General features: G+C 40.6%; 1 protein-coding gene across 1 annotated transcript; it reads right to left on the bottom strand.

Moving 5' to 3' along the window:
* Positions 1–4,947: 4,947 nt before the first annotated feature.
* nae1 (nedd8 activating enzyme E1 subunit 1) lies at positions 4,948–11,607 on the bottom strand. The gene is made up of 20 exons (XM_034581347.1): positions 11,506–11,607; positions 10,984–11,087; positions 10,835–10,895; positions 10,716–10,746; positions 10,460–10,531; positions 10,148–10,227; positions 9,812–9,921; positions 9,452–9,561; positions 9,289–9,351; positions 9,109–9,172; positions 8,928–9,019; positions 8,722–8,781; positions 7,906–8,039; positions 7,251–7,326; positions 7,027–7,066; positions 6,300–6,386; positions 6,067–6,159; positions 5,628–5,742; positions 5,484–5,533; positions 4,948–5,361 (listed from the first exon to the last, which is right to left on the bottom strand). Exons 1-20 carry the CDS (start codon positions 11,553–11,555, stop codon positions 5,252–5,254), a joined length of 1,602 nt encoding a protein of 533 aa, XP_034437238.1. The 5' UTR covers positions 11,556–11,607; the 3' UTR covers positions 4,948–5,251.
* Between the last annotated feature and the right edge of the window lie 370 nt (positions 11,608–11,977).

Here is an 11,977-nt window from a genome sequence, read left to right as displayed (position 1 = left end):
AATGGCACCTGCAGAATGTACTGACGGAAGTGATATGCCAGAAATGAGCAAACATACTTTCGCAAACACTACTCTCATTCACCTTCCTCTTAAAGGTACATATAGATAGCTCACCTGTCTGTGTGTGTGTGTGCGTGTGTGTGTGTGCGTGTGTGTGTGTGTGTGTGTGTGTGTGTGTGTGTGTGTGTGTGTGTACAGTATGTACAAATGTGCCTGATGGTGTGTTTTGTGCGTACACTGATGTGCTTTGAGGAGTGTAATGTGACACCTAGGTCTCGGAGGAGGGGGTGCCGAGCCTCTGACCCATCTGGAGATGCAGACGTCCAGACTCTCCGAAGGCCTGGCCGCAAATGGAAGAAGAATCCAAATGAATAGTTGGCGGATGCATGCAAGACAATTAGCAATTTAACACCCCGACGCCAGAGTAGCATGTGGGCGACATGAAAATAATATAGCGTGGTTATTTTCGTGTTATTGGAATCACTTAAAGGAGAATGTTTAGATAATAATAAGCTGAGAAATTAATTAAACAGTCCCCTAAAATAAGCCTTTTAGCTAAGGCCACATTACATTACATTAAACTATTGGTGATTGTCACAGCTTTCTGGTCCCATTTGTTACCATAAGGCTGAAACAGGAAATACCAGCTGCCTAAATCTGACTCTTTTAAACAAGATTCACACATGACTCTCTGAGATATCAACAAAAACAACGACAAACGCCATGTCTCGCCAATGGAAAAGAAAGTGAAAAATAAAAAAAGATTCCTGGATTTGCCCTAAAATGTAATGGCTCCTTCCCTGATCCATACCTTCCCTGAGTTTGGTGGTAATCCGTCCAATATGTTTTGCATAATCCTGTTAATTAACAAAAAACAGAAAACAGAAACTCTTACGTAACCATTTGCATCTCCACAAGAACTTCTCTCTCAACTAATCTTATTTTTACTTTGTGGGTCTGGGGACTTATTTGCAGACACACCCCTCAGTCCTCCCCCCCCCTGTTTGCACGTGCGTATACTACACTGAAGTGTATTCATACCCAATGTAATGAGGTGTGCTGATACATCCGATTGGTCGTCAGACACCTTGCACTTCTGGCACAGCACCTCCTCCGCCAGCGGATTGGAGGCCGACTGTCATGTGCGTCCGTGTGTTACATGAACTCATTAATGATGCATCTGAAACACATACAACCATTAAGGCTCTGGAAGCCAACGCAGCTCCACCCTCACATGCTCTGGCTGGTTTGAACTAGACTGAGTGTAAAAATCACAGATTGCAATAAACAAGCTGTTAAATCCTTGAGTTTACAATGAAACATATTTTGGTTTATTGATAACACATGGTCAACTAATCCCATTGCATTAACTCCCCAAAACATACAACAGATTGTTTTTTTAACAGATGAGTAGTTCCACTCTCTTTCATTTATATGGTTTCAGAGTGATGAGGACTGATCAAACTGTTGCTGTGGTTTTTCTCTTTATCCCCACAAGAGTCTGCATGTATTGTACATGTGCCTTCATCAGTCACAGCTCCATCTGTTTGTAGGAAGAATGGAGAGGCCCTCGGCAGACCCCTGAGAGGTTTAAAGTATGCCGGCCTCCTGCAGTCTCCCGGCAAACATGCTGAAAACTCCACTCCACTCCGCTCTGGCAGAGGCCGACTTTAATTCAGCCTGGGCCTCATGTGGAGGTGAACTAGTTGGACGGCAGCCAGGAATACGGCTCAAAGCGAACAGCCATGAGCCATCAGAAAGACATCACCCTCGACCTCCTCGTGCCTTAACCTCTCGCTGCTGATGTGCTCAGCAAAACGCAACCGTATATCCTGTGAGAGGGTTGTGACAGGGGGCACATGCAGCCCTCGACTTCTGGGGGTGGGGGTGGGGATGGTATGACAAACCAATCTGCCGCTTTTACTTTGCAGTTTCCTTCGTTTCCCAAAGCTGAGTCATCCAATACCACCCCCCCCACCCCTCCTCCCTTCACCCTTTATTGCTTGAAGCTCCCAGTGAGCGTCATCGTTGGCACTGTGGCCTTTCTGCAGGCTGTGCTTCTGATTTAGTGATTGATTTTAGCATTTACGACCGGCCCCTCCTCCAAGCTCCCCCGAACAAAAAACACACACACACACACACACACACACACACACACACACACACACACACACACACACACACACACACACACACACACACACACGTCCATTGTTGGGCCTCTCCTGTGGCTCCAAGATAACACAGATCCAAGCATGGGTCTGGACGCTGAACTCTTGATAATGCAGGGAAGCAACAGAGAGTACAGATGTGTGTGTGTGAAAGTGTTTTCACCTTTTTTCTTTTATAAAATTAGGTAGAATCTAAAATGCTACAGAGAATTATCACCCAAATCTGTGGCTCCTCTCAGTACTATGGGGCATAATATTTCATTTCAGCTCATTATTTAAATGTCCGGCCTGCAGCTCTGCACTTCATTCTCACTTGGTTGTTGGCCGCAGCACGCAGCTGTTTTCAGCATTAAAACTCTAAAAGCCCACTGTATACTATCTGCTCAGCAGCAAACAGCAGATAGAAAAAGTCAGTGACTCGCTGATTAGTTGATGAGCATAGTGGAGAATTAATCAGCTGAGGAGCCAGATACAAAGAAATATCTGAGCTAAAAAGTAATTCAACATTCACAAGACGACTTCAAATGAATGATACAGCTCCTCTGTAACAGATGGATGCACAATTAAGTAAACGTAACTTAGAAAGGGGAGGATATGACAGTGCTGTTTTCAGAACACTGCTCCCAGGTGGCCAAAAAAACAGTTATCAGATTTAAAGTGTGAATAAAACTTCACAGTTATTTGAATCTTTCAATACATCCGAAACCTCCCTAGTTTGCCCCCAGTGTTGCTCATTGAGGCGATCTTGAGATCTGAAGAGGAACATGATAAGGTACTCAATGTTCTGTGTGGTACATGTGCACTTCATGAGCCCTGACATGTCCATGTTATGACCTGCATTCATGCAGCAACCATGAGGGTGTGTATGTTCCATGACACATAAAGATAAATAAGACGTATGTTGGCACAACATGAAGTAAACTAGAGAAGAAAAGTTAGCGTCAAAAGATACATTATGGTTTAGTTGGAAATTAATAAATCACTTCAGTATCAAATTGTTTGGAGTTCTGAGTGCATAAGTGTTGTATTACATAATATAGACATTATGCATAGTGATATTTCAAAGTAAAATGTATTTAAGCATGACCAATTAATATTTTGGACACATCTACTGATTCTGACGTTATGAAACCCTAAACGACCCAAAGATCATGTAAATCGGATAATTTGTAGTGTGTGTAGCATCAGTATGAGGGGTCCAGCAAAGGAGTGCTCTCCCGAAAGTCTGACCTCAAATCAACTCACAACAGCAAAAGAATTCAAGTTTAGCACATTCATCAACCACACTTTACCCTGTGGAACCAATGTTAACTCAAAAATGACCAGAGGTACTGATGATTTGTTTTAGGGCTGCCGTCACTAGCGTGGATTATATGTCTTAACATAGCTCAAACACAAGAACAACAATAATAATAATAATAATGTGAGCCACGAGCACGTTCATCAGCACGTTCTACCTCTGATTACCTTGTGTACAGAATATAACTGAATTTGAGCTTTCTTTCTTCCTGTAGTTGATGGATTGTGTCTTTAACTTTTCAAATAAAAAGAGAAGACACTGTCTGGTTCGGACTAACAAACCCTGGCACTGCTTTGTGACAGTCTGAAGAGTTAGTGGGTGGATGGATGGACACATGATAATCTCTAAGACTCAGAGGACAAAATCTTCATTTAGGAAATGGCCAGACGACTCGTTGGCAAGCCGCTCCATCCCTCTCAGACGGGGGGGGGGTATAAGTGTGTGTTTGTGTGAGACTGTCGGACAGATATCTATATGGGGGGGGGGGAGCTGAGGGTGTGTGGGTAGAGTCTTACAAGGAGAAAAAAACATCTGCTGAGGGCAAATTTCCATTCTGCCAAGTCTGGGAAGAGACAACCCGACAGTTACATCACAATGACCCTCAGAGCCTAATTCTCCGACAGGGCTCTGTGCTGCACGTTAGATCAAACTCACCACCAACACCAGTGTCTTCTACATGCATCTCAGGCTATTGAGAAACATTTCGGTCAATGAGTAACGCTGCAAGATTTTGTTAACATCCTGCAACGAAAAAAAACGTCTGTGTCCAAGGGTCAGCTTTCAGGAATAGGTCACTGAGCAGGTATGCACAACACACTATATGTTCCCCTATGGAGGGCGAAACATGGAAGAGTGCCCTCTTGTGTTGGATAAAATACTGTCATCAGCTCCCAGTAAAAAAATCCTCTAAACCTGGTTTGCGGGTGAGTCCTGCCAGGGGGCGAGTCACATTACAGGCCGATCAAGAAGCTCACATGTTTGTCAGCTCACATTTATTCTGCTAAATAACTGTGTAATCCTTGTTACCACTTCTGAACAAGTCAACAATTTGCTCTGTGTGTTTTCACCAGACTGTATCTGGACTGTGGGGGAAACAGTTGAAAGCCCAAAAGTAGGCAGAGCAGACGTTTAACCACAAAAACATGTTTCACCTTTGGTATATAAAAATAAACAGATGGGCAAAAGGTCAAATGTCTCTTTTATTTCCACTTTCTTTAACATTGTAAGTTTTTCGACATTTTCACTTATTTTCCAAGGAATAATTAATGGATCTTGATCAACGAAATCAAACCCATTTAGGGGAATGATATCAATGAGTGTGTAAAGTTTTCATTCTAAACCAAATGATCTGACCTCTCTGTTCCAAACACAAATTAGTAGGAGAGAGCGGCGACTAAAGTTCACAAAATGCTGCCACGTTGTGTTGAATCGTACCTAAATGATGAGTTTCTCAAATGAAAATACTACACAGATTTAGATTTCCAGCTTTGTTTAATGTTTGTTGACACCAATACTGTCCTTAAAGACTTCAAACAACAGGACAAGGTTTTATGATCAACATAATATTTAGTCTTAAAAGTCCAGGTAACCCTGGGAAACACTTTTAGCTTTAAGTGCACACATTAATGTCCTAACCCCATTCAAAAGTGATAGAAAATGCAATTCTGTCTTTCTTCTATCAAACCCCCAGTTTCCATCTATTACAGCCAGTTGGTACAAGACATGTTTTTTTTCAATATTACCCTATTTTCTCTGAAATTGTTGTGAGAAAACTCTTAATTTACAGATTCAGGGTGGCAGAGGTCTGTGACATTGCGTTGTAAATGAACGTGTTGCTAAAGGGCACAAATTGGTGGCTCACGATCTTGATGGCCTCTTGAGCAGCAGATCCTAAAGAAACATATTGACCAAGGTTAATAGACATTTCTGATTTATTAGCAGTGCTTGGGATAGATATGCTGCGTATTAGTATGAGGGATCGGTTGATTTGCTGAAGAGTGATAAAGCTTTACCTCCTAAAAATGCTGCAACTGTGTGTGGCTCTGCTGCACCATATCGACAGCTGCAGGTTATGAAAGAAAAGGAATTGGATCATTATTTGGCACAGTTTTTAACGACTGCTCTAAATATTAAATTTAGCAGTGACCATTACTTACAACTCGTGGATATAGTCGTCTTTGATATTGACGTTGAGGCTGTACTCCTGCAGAAGGCTGTTTACACACAGCTTCAGTTTGCTGATGTCATCCTCAACTTGGTAGTTGTAAACTCCTGGTAAGAGACGATAAACAGAAGCATTTGGAGGAATTATGAACATGATTCCTAAAAATCATACTATGAAGTATGCAGTATTGGAGCAGGCAGCTCATCAAATCTAATTCAAAAGACCCAACAAGTGATAAAATCGTTGAATGCAAAGTCTGTCAATGACTTAGCAACTCTGTCTTGTTAATAACAAAGGGAAATCTGCAACTTGCAAAACAACAACGCAGAAAACCTCTGTTTTTATTGGATTGCACGATTATAACTCGGTTCCATGGAAGTGTTTTGCGTCTGGTTCAATTCTTGAAAAAAAATGATGAACTGTGCCTGTACCTGGGTAGCGGGAGTGCTGCTGATAGAAGCGATCAACAGCACGCAGCATGAGGTAGAAGACCATCTCGCTGTCTGGACTGTCCATGCACGAGGCTGAAAGACACGAAAAGACACTCTGGTTGTTAGGTGAACATATAACGTGGCTTACCATTATTAGCGTTAGCTTAAACATAAGATGACAATAGACGACACAGAAAAGTTTTTATCGAAGAGAAAATAAATTTCCAACTCACTGATTTCATCTTTATTTACAGACTCCACACTATATTCTTCAGCCAGAGATCTGCAGCGCACCACCCGCAGAAAGGAGGCATTCTTACCTAGATGTCCACACAGATGACTACAGTTAGGAATAATTGAATTAGCCACAAATTACATTATGTGATTCCTGCATCTAGTCAGAGTTATGTTGAGTCCAGGAGCAGCAGTGACAACAACATAAGTCTGAACAGCAACAGAGAAATAAAAAAACTTATGAATTCAGAAAAGGCAGCACCACTTCATGAAGGCAAAATTAGTAACTGATCTATAAACAGCATAAGACACGTCTAATTTACACATTATACCTATATACTTACATACATGCAGAGTAGTGTATATCTAAGTTGAACCTCAGTGGTTATGTTTACATGGATAATATAATAATTACCATGAATAATCAGATCAGGCAGTGTAACTAAAGGATGTATTATTTCAAGTAAAAGATGTTTAAACCAATTTCTAGCCGTGACATATCTTATTTGAGAATGTTCTTACAGAACTGCAACAAAAGGAAAACTCAAATTCCACATCTCAATATAAAATAAACATTAAAACTCTAAAAAAACACTGTGGTATGGACAGTGTTTGGCTTTAATCAGGTTGAGATCAAATTCGAGGGGAAAGCAAATAAAGAGACTAAATATAAGTGAATATAAAATGTGATGTAAAGATTGTTGTTTAAAAGGAAAGTTTACTTACAGAATAGCTTGATGTCCTTTTCACAGATGCTCTCTGGTGGCTGGTGGAAAGGAAAAGGAATCTCAGTTTTAGAGTGCATGCTGTGACCCATTCAATCGAGAGCTTCCAAGTCACAGCTAATTCATCGGACTTAGCAAATATTTATTTTGAGGCCACTAGACACTATCGAGCACTAATTTTACCCTAACACTCTTATTTAGTGAGTACAAAGTTTTATAACATACCTTTGCAACGGACTGCAACAGACGCTCTACGTGCTTCGAAACAGCAGCTGCATCCTGCAGGGCCTTTTCCCTGTAACTGAAATTAAACAGAAAACTAAAATTATCTCTTTGCCTCAGACAACCAGTTGAGCTGCAGGAAACATGGTCACAAAATCCCCTTGTCATCCTCAGTTATGATGTTAAGTTATGGTAGGAAACGTGTTTTTGTGGAAAATGATGATGTCACAGTTAAGTTGACCTTTGGGATATAAAATGTCATCACTCATTCTGTAATATTTAGATATTTGTGTGAAATGTTGCCAGAATGACTGCATTCATTCTTGATTTATGGTCAAAATGGGTTTTGTGTGATCACAGTGACCACGACCGTTGACCACTAAACTCTTAGTCAGAGGATCTTTGGATCTAAGTGAATGTTTGTGGAATATTTGAAGTGAATATCAATATTGTGTCGAGTCGAATATCGAGGTGAGTTCACAGTGACCTTGACCTTTGACTCCTGATCACACCCTCACACAGCCACATTATAAAATCATCAATGGTCAGAAACAGACATATAGAACAACTCTCCTGTTTGACCGGAACACTTTTCATTTAAGTTCCTCTCGACAAATTCTAAACAACAAACTGGAATAATCACATATTCCACACTTACACATTTTGAAGGTTGATAAACTTCTGAGAGTCTGCGATCATGTCTGGAATGGTTCCCCTCACAGGGAGGCTTCCATTGCCTTCAGTGTGAACAAACTCCTTGACAGCTCGCAGCATCACCCAGAAGGTCGGAGTCTGCAGCATAGACACGCAGCACAGTTAGCAATAATCCAAATTACTACTTATTTGAAAGTGTGATATAACTGTAGCCCTAAGTCAGACCCAAGTCTCTCAGTTCACACGTAACATTAGAATGAATCTCCAAATAAACGCATACATGATTGCTGTTTGCAGAAACCAAATCTGCCGTTGTTTTTGGCCAGTCTGGCTACGGCAGACGAGTCCACTGTCAATGTGTATTTGTGTGAGTGGGAGAGAAACAGAGAGAAACACAGGGAGAGCCAGGCAGGGAGGGGCTGAGCAAATCAATGCGCTGTGAACAGCTCCACAATGAAATCAAATTCTACCCATTTGAAACAGGAAAAAATCGATACGAAAAAATCGGTATGTGGCAACCAATGCTGATAGTGTATGGGAAACACAGAGAATCTTTAAGAATATTGACCTGCAGCAGGTCAGAGTCCTTCAATGAGACCCAGGAATCCTTTGTGTTCACAAAGCTAAAAGAATGTGGCCATGTGTGTCCCAGAGCACCTCCGAATGTGGTGTGTGTGCGTCCTCAATGCGGTTTGGGTGTGTTCACACCTGTGCTTGGAGCTGTCCACTCGCGATTGGATCACCTGAGACAGATGTTAATGCCAGATAGGAACAGACCCTACGTAGTTTCAATAAAATAGTTTTAGGAAAAAGTCCGAACCTGTGAGGTGATGTTGTTACACTGCTCACTGTTGAAGAGGTCTTCAAGAGCACTATGGATCTGCAGAAAAAAGAGATGTTACATGAATAGTCTAACTACGAACTTTGCCACTAAAGATAACAGACTGTTTGAGGCTTAATAAGATTAGATATTTTGCATGAGACAGATATCTCTTTAAAACAAAATGAGTATATGAGGTCTGGTACCTTGGTTGGATTTAAAGCCGTATTGACATTTTTAATAGCTTCCTCGAAGTTTTCTTCATCCTCTGGGAAACCATTCTCATTCTTCAGGATCCCTGAAGAGACACAAAATAATAATCAATCACAGATAGGGTTGAGTTACACAGACAGGTCATTGAACTGCAATCTAGAGGTCCACCGATACCTTCCCGAATGATTTGTCTGAATGCCTCTTTCTCCTTGTAATTTTTTGGCGGCTGGCAGTTGTGCTACAAGGACAGAGGAAGAGAACATTTATTCTTCAGCAACATTAACAAACCAGATGAATAAACATGAGTGATGATGTATTTATCAGACAAATACTAAACAGAAAAATGTACTGTACCTCACTGAGCCATTTCTCCAGATATTTCGCAACAATGATGACCCAAGGTGTGTGACTGTGATCCTACAGAATAAATGAAGATTTAAATATGATCACTTTGTGTAAATCTTTACAGGGTTAAACTGGTTTAAACTTGCTAATGTGCTGAAACCAAAATAGATACCTTCTTGTCCATTTTGTCAAGGTCATAGGACTGAATGTGTTTCTTAAATTCACTAAAAGGCTGATCTAACCTCAGGTCCTCCAAGGCATTGTCTGGGTGAGATTCAATCACTGAAGAGAGACAGTAAAATATGCTGTATAATATTTATTATTTTATATTAAAAACAGTTCAAATAACATGTACAAACTACAAGCCACAATGAAATATCCATATACCATGTATATATCACAGAGCTACATTATTGATTTCATGGGTTCACCCTTTACTGTGAACTGAAAGCATTATACATGTAAAAATATAATACCAACTAAAAGTTAACAAAATAAACGTTAGTCAATATTTTATAGTATCAGAACTAACCTGTATGCTCCTGCACCGCTAGTCTCATGTAGCCGATGAGGCCGTATGTTTTACAGACAAGGAAAGGTACCGAGGCGTTCCACAGAACTGAACCTAGCCTCAAACACGTGCTGTTGAATTTAATTTGATAGTTAAGTTGGACACAAAAGAAACGATAAAAAATCCACACCAAGCTCTTTAAATGAAAACACAGATGGAGCTCTTGCACTTGCAGAATGTGCCTAACATTTTTCCTCAAACACAAATTGCTTCATTTTATTTTGTAAATTAAAAAAAAGTCTGACAGTTCATCCATTTAGAGTTAAGATATTTGTTTTCAAAGTGTATGTCTCATACCTTTCTGGCAAATGGACACCGATGACTATGGTAAACCTGTGGAAAAACTCTGGATCGTTGTCAAGAAGCTTGTCTGGACTCTGCAGGAGAAACAGAAAATAGAGGAATGATATACTGAATGTTGCATTTACATATTTAAATAGTTTATGCTGTACCCATTTGACTTATAGACTTGTAATAAATCTGCACATGGCCTTGTCTCTTTTAGCGTATGAAGAATTGTAACAGTTTTAGTGCATTTTCGTGTGACGTATTGTTATTGTTACAACATTACTACATATTTGTAAACCTGTTGTGACACACAAAACCAACCTCCTCGACAAAGTTCCCAGAGACATCGCTGTTCAGTTCTTGTAGCAGCTCAGTGGCGGCCTGTGCTCTGTTCTGCAACATGAAAGCTAAGATCAGGACCCATACAAATATCACATGTTTATTCCTAATAAGAATATGAACAATTCCTATGAGAAGAAATGCAAAGAGCAGGTGGGAAGACAATAGGAAATTGTGCGTAAAACAAAAAAGTACAAGATTAAAAAAAGATACATTTATATATTTTGACAAAGAATACCTTTCCAATGCTGTTGTTGCTCAGGAAAAAGCTGCAGGACAAGATGACGAGGTTCATGAGTGCACAAGTAAAACCAACACATATTATTCACAACTTTCAAAGAAACATCGCTGTCTCACTTGTTTCCAACATCTTCCCCAGACACTGTGTGGCCATCGACTATGGTGAAGGCGCCGACACCTGAAAAACACATAAATGAATCCAACAGAGAGATGCTTTCAGTAGCTCCTGCAGCGGTATCACCAGCACAGAGGCACATCTCTTGTACCTGGCAGCACCAGGTTCTTCAGTATCTCGGTCCCAGTTGCTGTGGCGTTGATGAGGCAGACGTGAGCGTTCTCCAGTGACTCCTGCCCATGGTCTCCCCACAATCTGAAAGTGGCACACATCATAACATGGACACGTGTTGCCATCTAGCGACACAATCCACCCTCAGCCGCTGTAAACACACACAGCCTCATAGCTGGTGCTGTGACAGCTTCCATAGCACCCGCTGTCCGGTTGTGGCACGAGTTTAACCCCCACATGCTGTGCTCGTGTAAAGATGACATCAGGCCCACCACTGGCATTTATATGGACAAGTAAACAGCAAAGAGAAAAACAGAGAAACCCTCTTCATTGACCGTATACGTCTTCTAAATGACACACACGGAACAAGCTAACGCTAGCTAACACTTTTGTTAGCTTCACCGCCTCAGTGTTTTCAGCACTGAAATAAAAACATTTGCAGCAGTTTACCAGGGGATTAAACCAGTTCCTTAAGAAAGCTGTGGTGTTGTTTAAAACGTACCTCAGCTGTCTGTCGTATTTCTGCTCTTTGGAGGCTTGTGTTGCTGCCATGGTTTCTTTACGACTGAGCTCTATGGACGCATTTTAACTTCCCCAATAGCAGATTCGACACAAAAAGGTCCGGCACGGAAATCAAGACTCGCACTTTCTACACGAATTCTCACCGAAATAAGAACAAGATGATAAACTGCTATATTATGATTTATATTGTTGTTAATAAAAAAAAACACTAGATGCTCCCTCTACAAAAACTACACTTAAGTACAGATTTACACTCTGCCTAATTATTTCCACATAACTTCACATCAATTACAATTGAGACAAATGCTGCTGTTTTTACCCAACTAGGGCTACATTTATTTGATAATTGTGCAGAGTCCACTTTGTAGATTAAAAATATACGATTTTAAAATAAAAAACAATAACTAATAGTGTCTCTGCATAATATTTTTAATGTAACATAATGTTTACAT

The sequence above is a fragment of the Hippoglossus hippoglossus genome, chromosome 3 (assembly GCF_009819705.1).
Source record: "Hippoglossus hippoglossus isolate fHipHip1 chromosome 3, fHipHip1.pri, whole genome shotgun sequence".
Classification (NCBI taxonomy): domain Eukaryota; kingdom Metazoa; phylum Chordata; class Actinopteri; order Pleuronectiformes; family Pleuronectidae; genus Hippoglossus; species Hippoglossus hippoglossus.
This window is presented reverse-complemented; position numbering and strand designations above follow the sequence as displayed.

Coding starts and splice junctions, on each gene's coding strand:
- nae1 (XM_034581347.1), bottom strand. CDS start 11,555: ATGGCAGCAACACAAGCCTCCAAAGAGCAGAAATACGACAGACAGCTG. Junction 10,747..10,834: donor GGGGAAGATGTTGGAAACAA/GTGAGACAGCGA, acceptor CTTGTCCTGCAG/CTTTTTCCTGAGCAACAACA. Junction 9,173..9,288: donor TGGAGAAATGGCTCAGTGAG/GTACAGTACATT, acceptor CTGTCCTTGTAG/CACAACTGCCAGCCGCCAAA.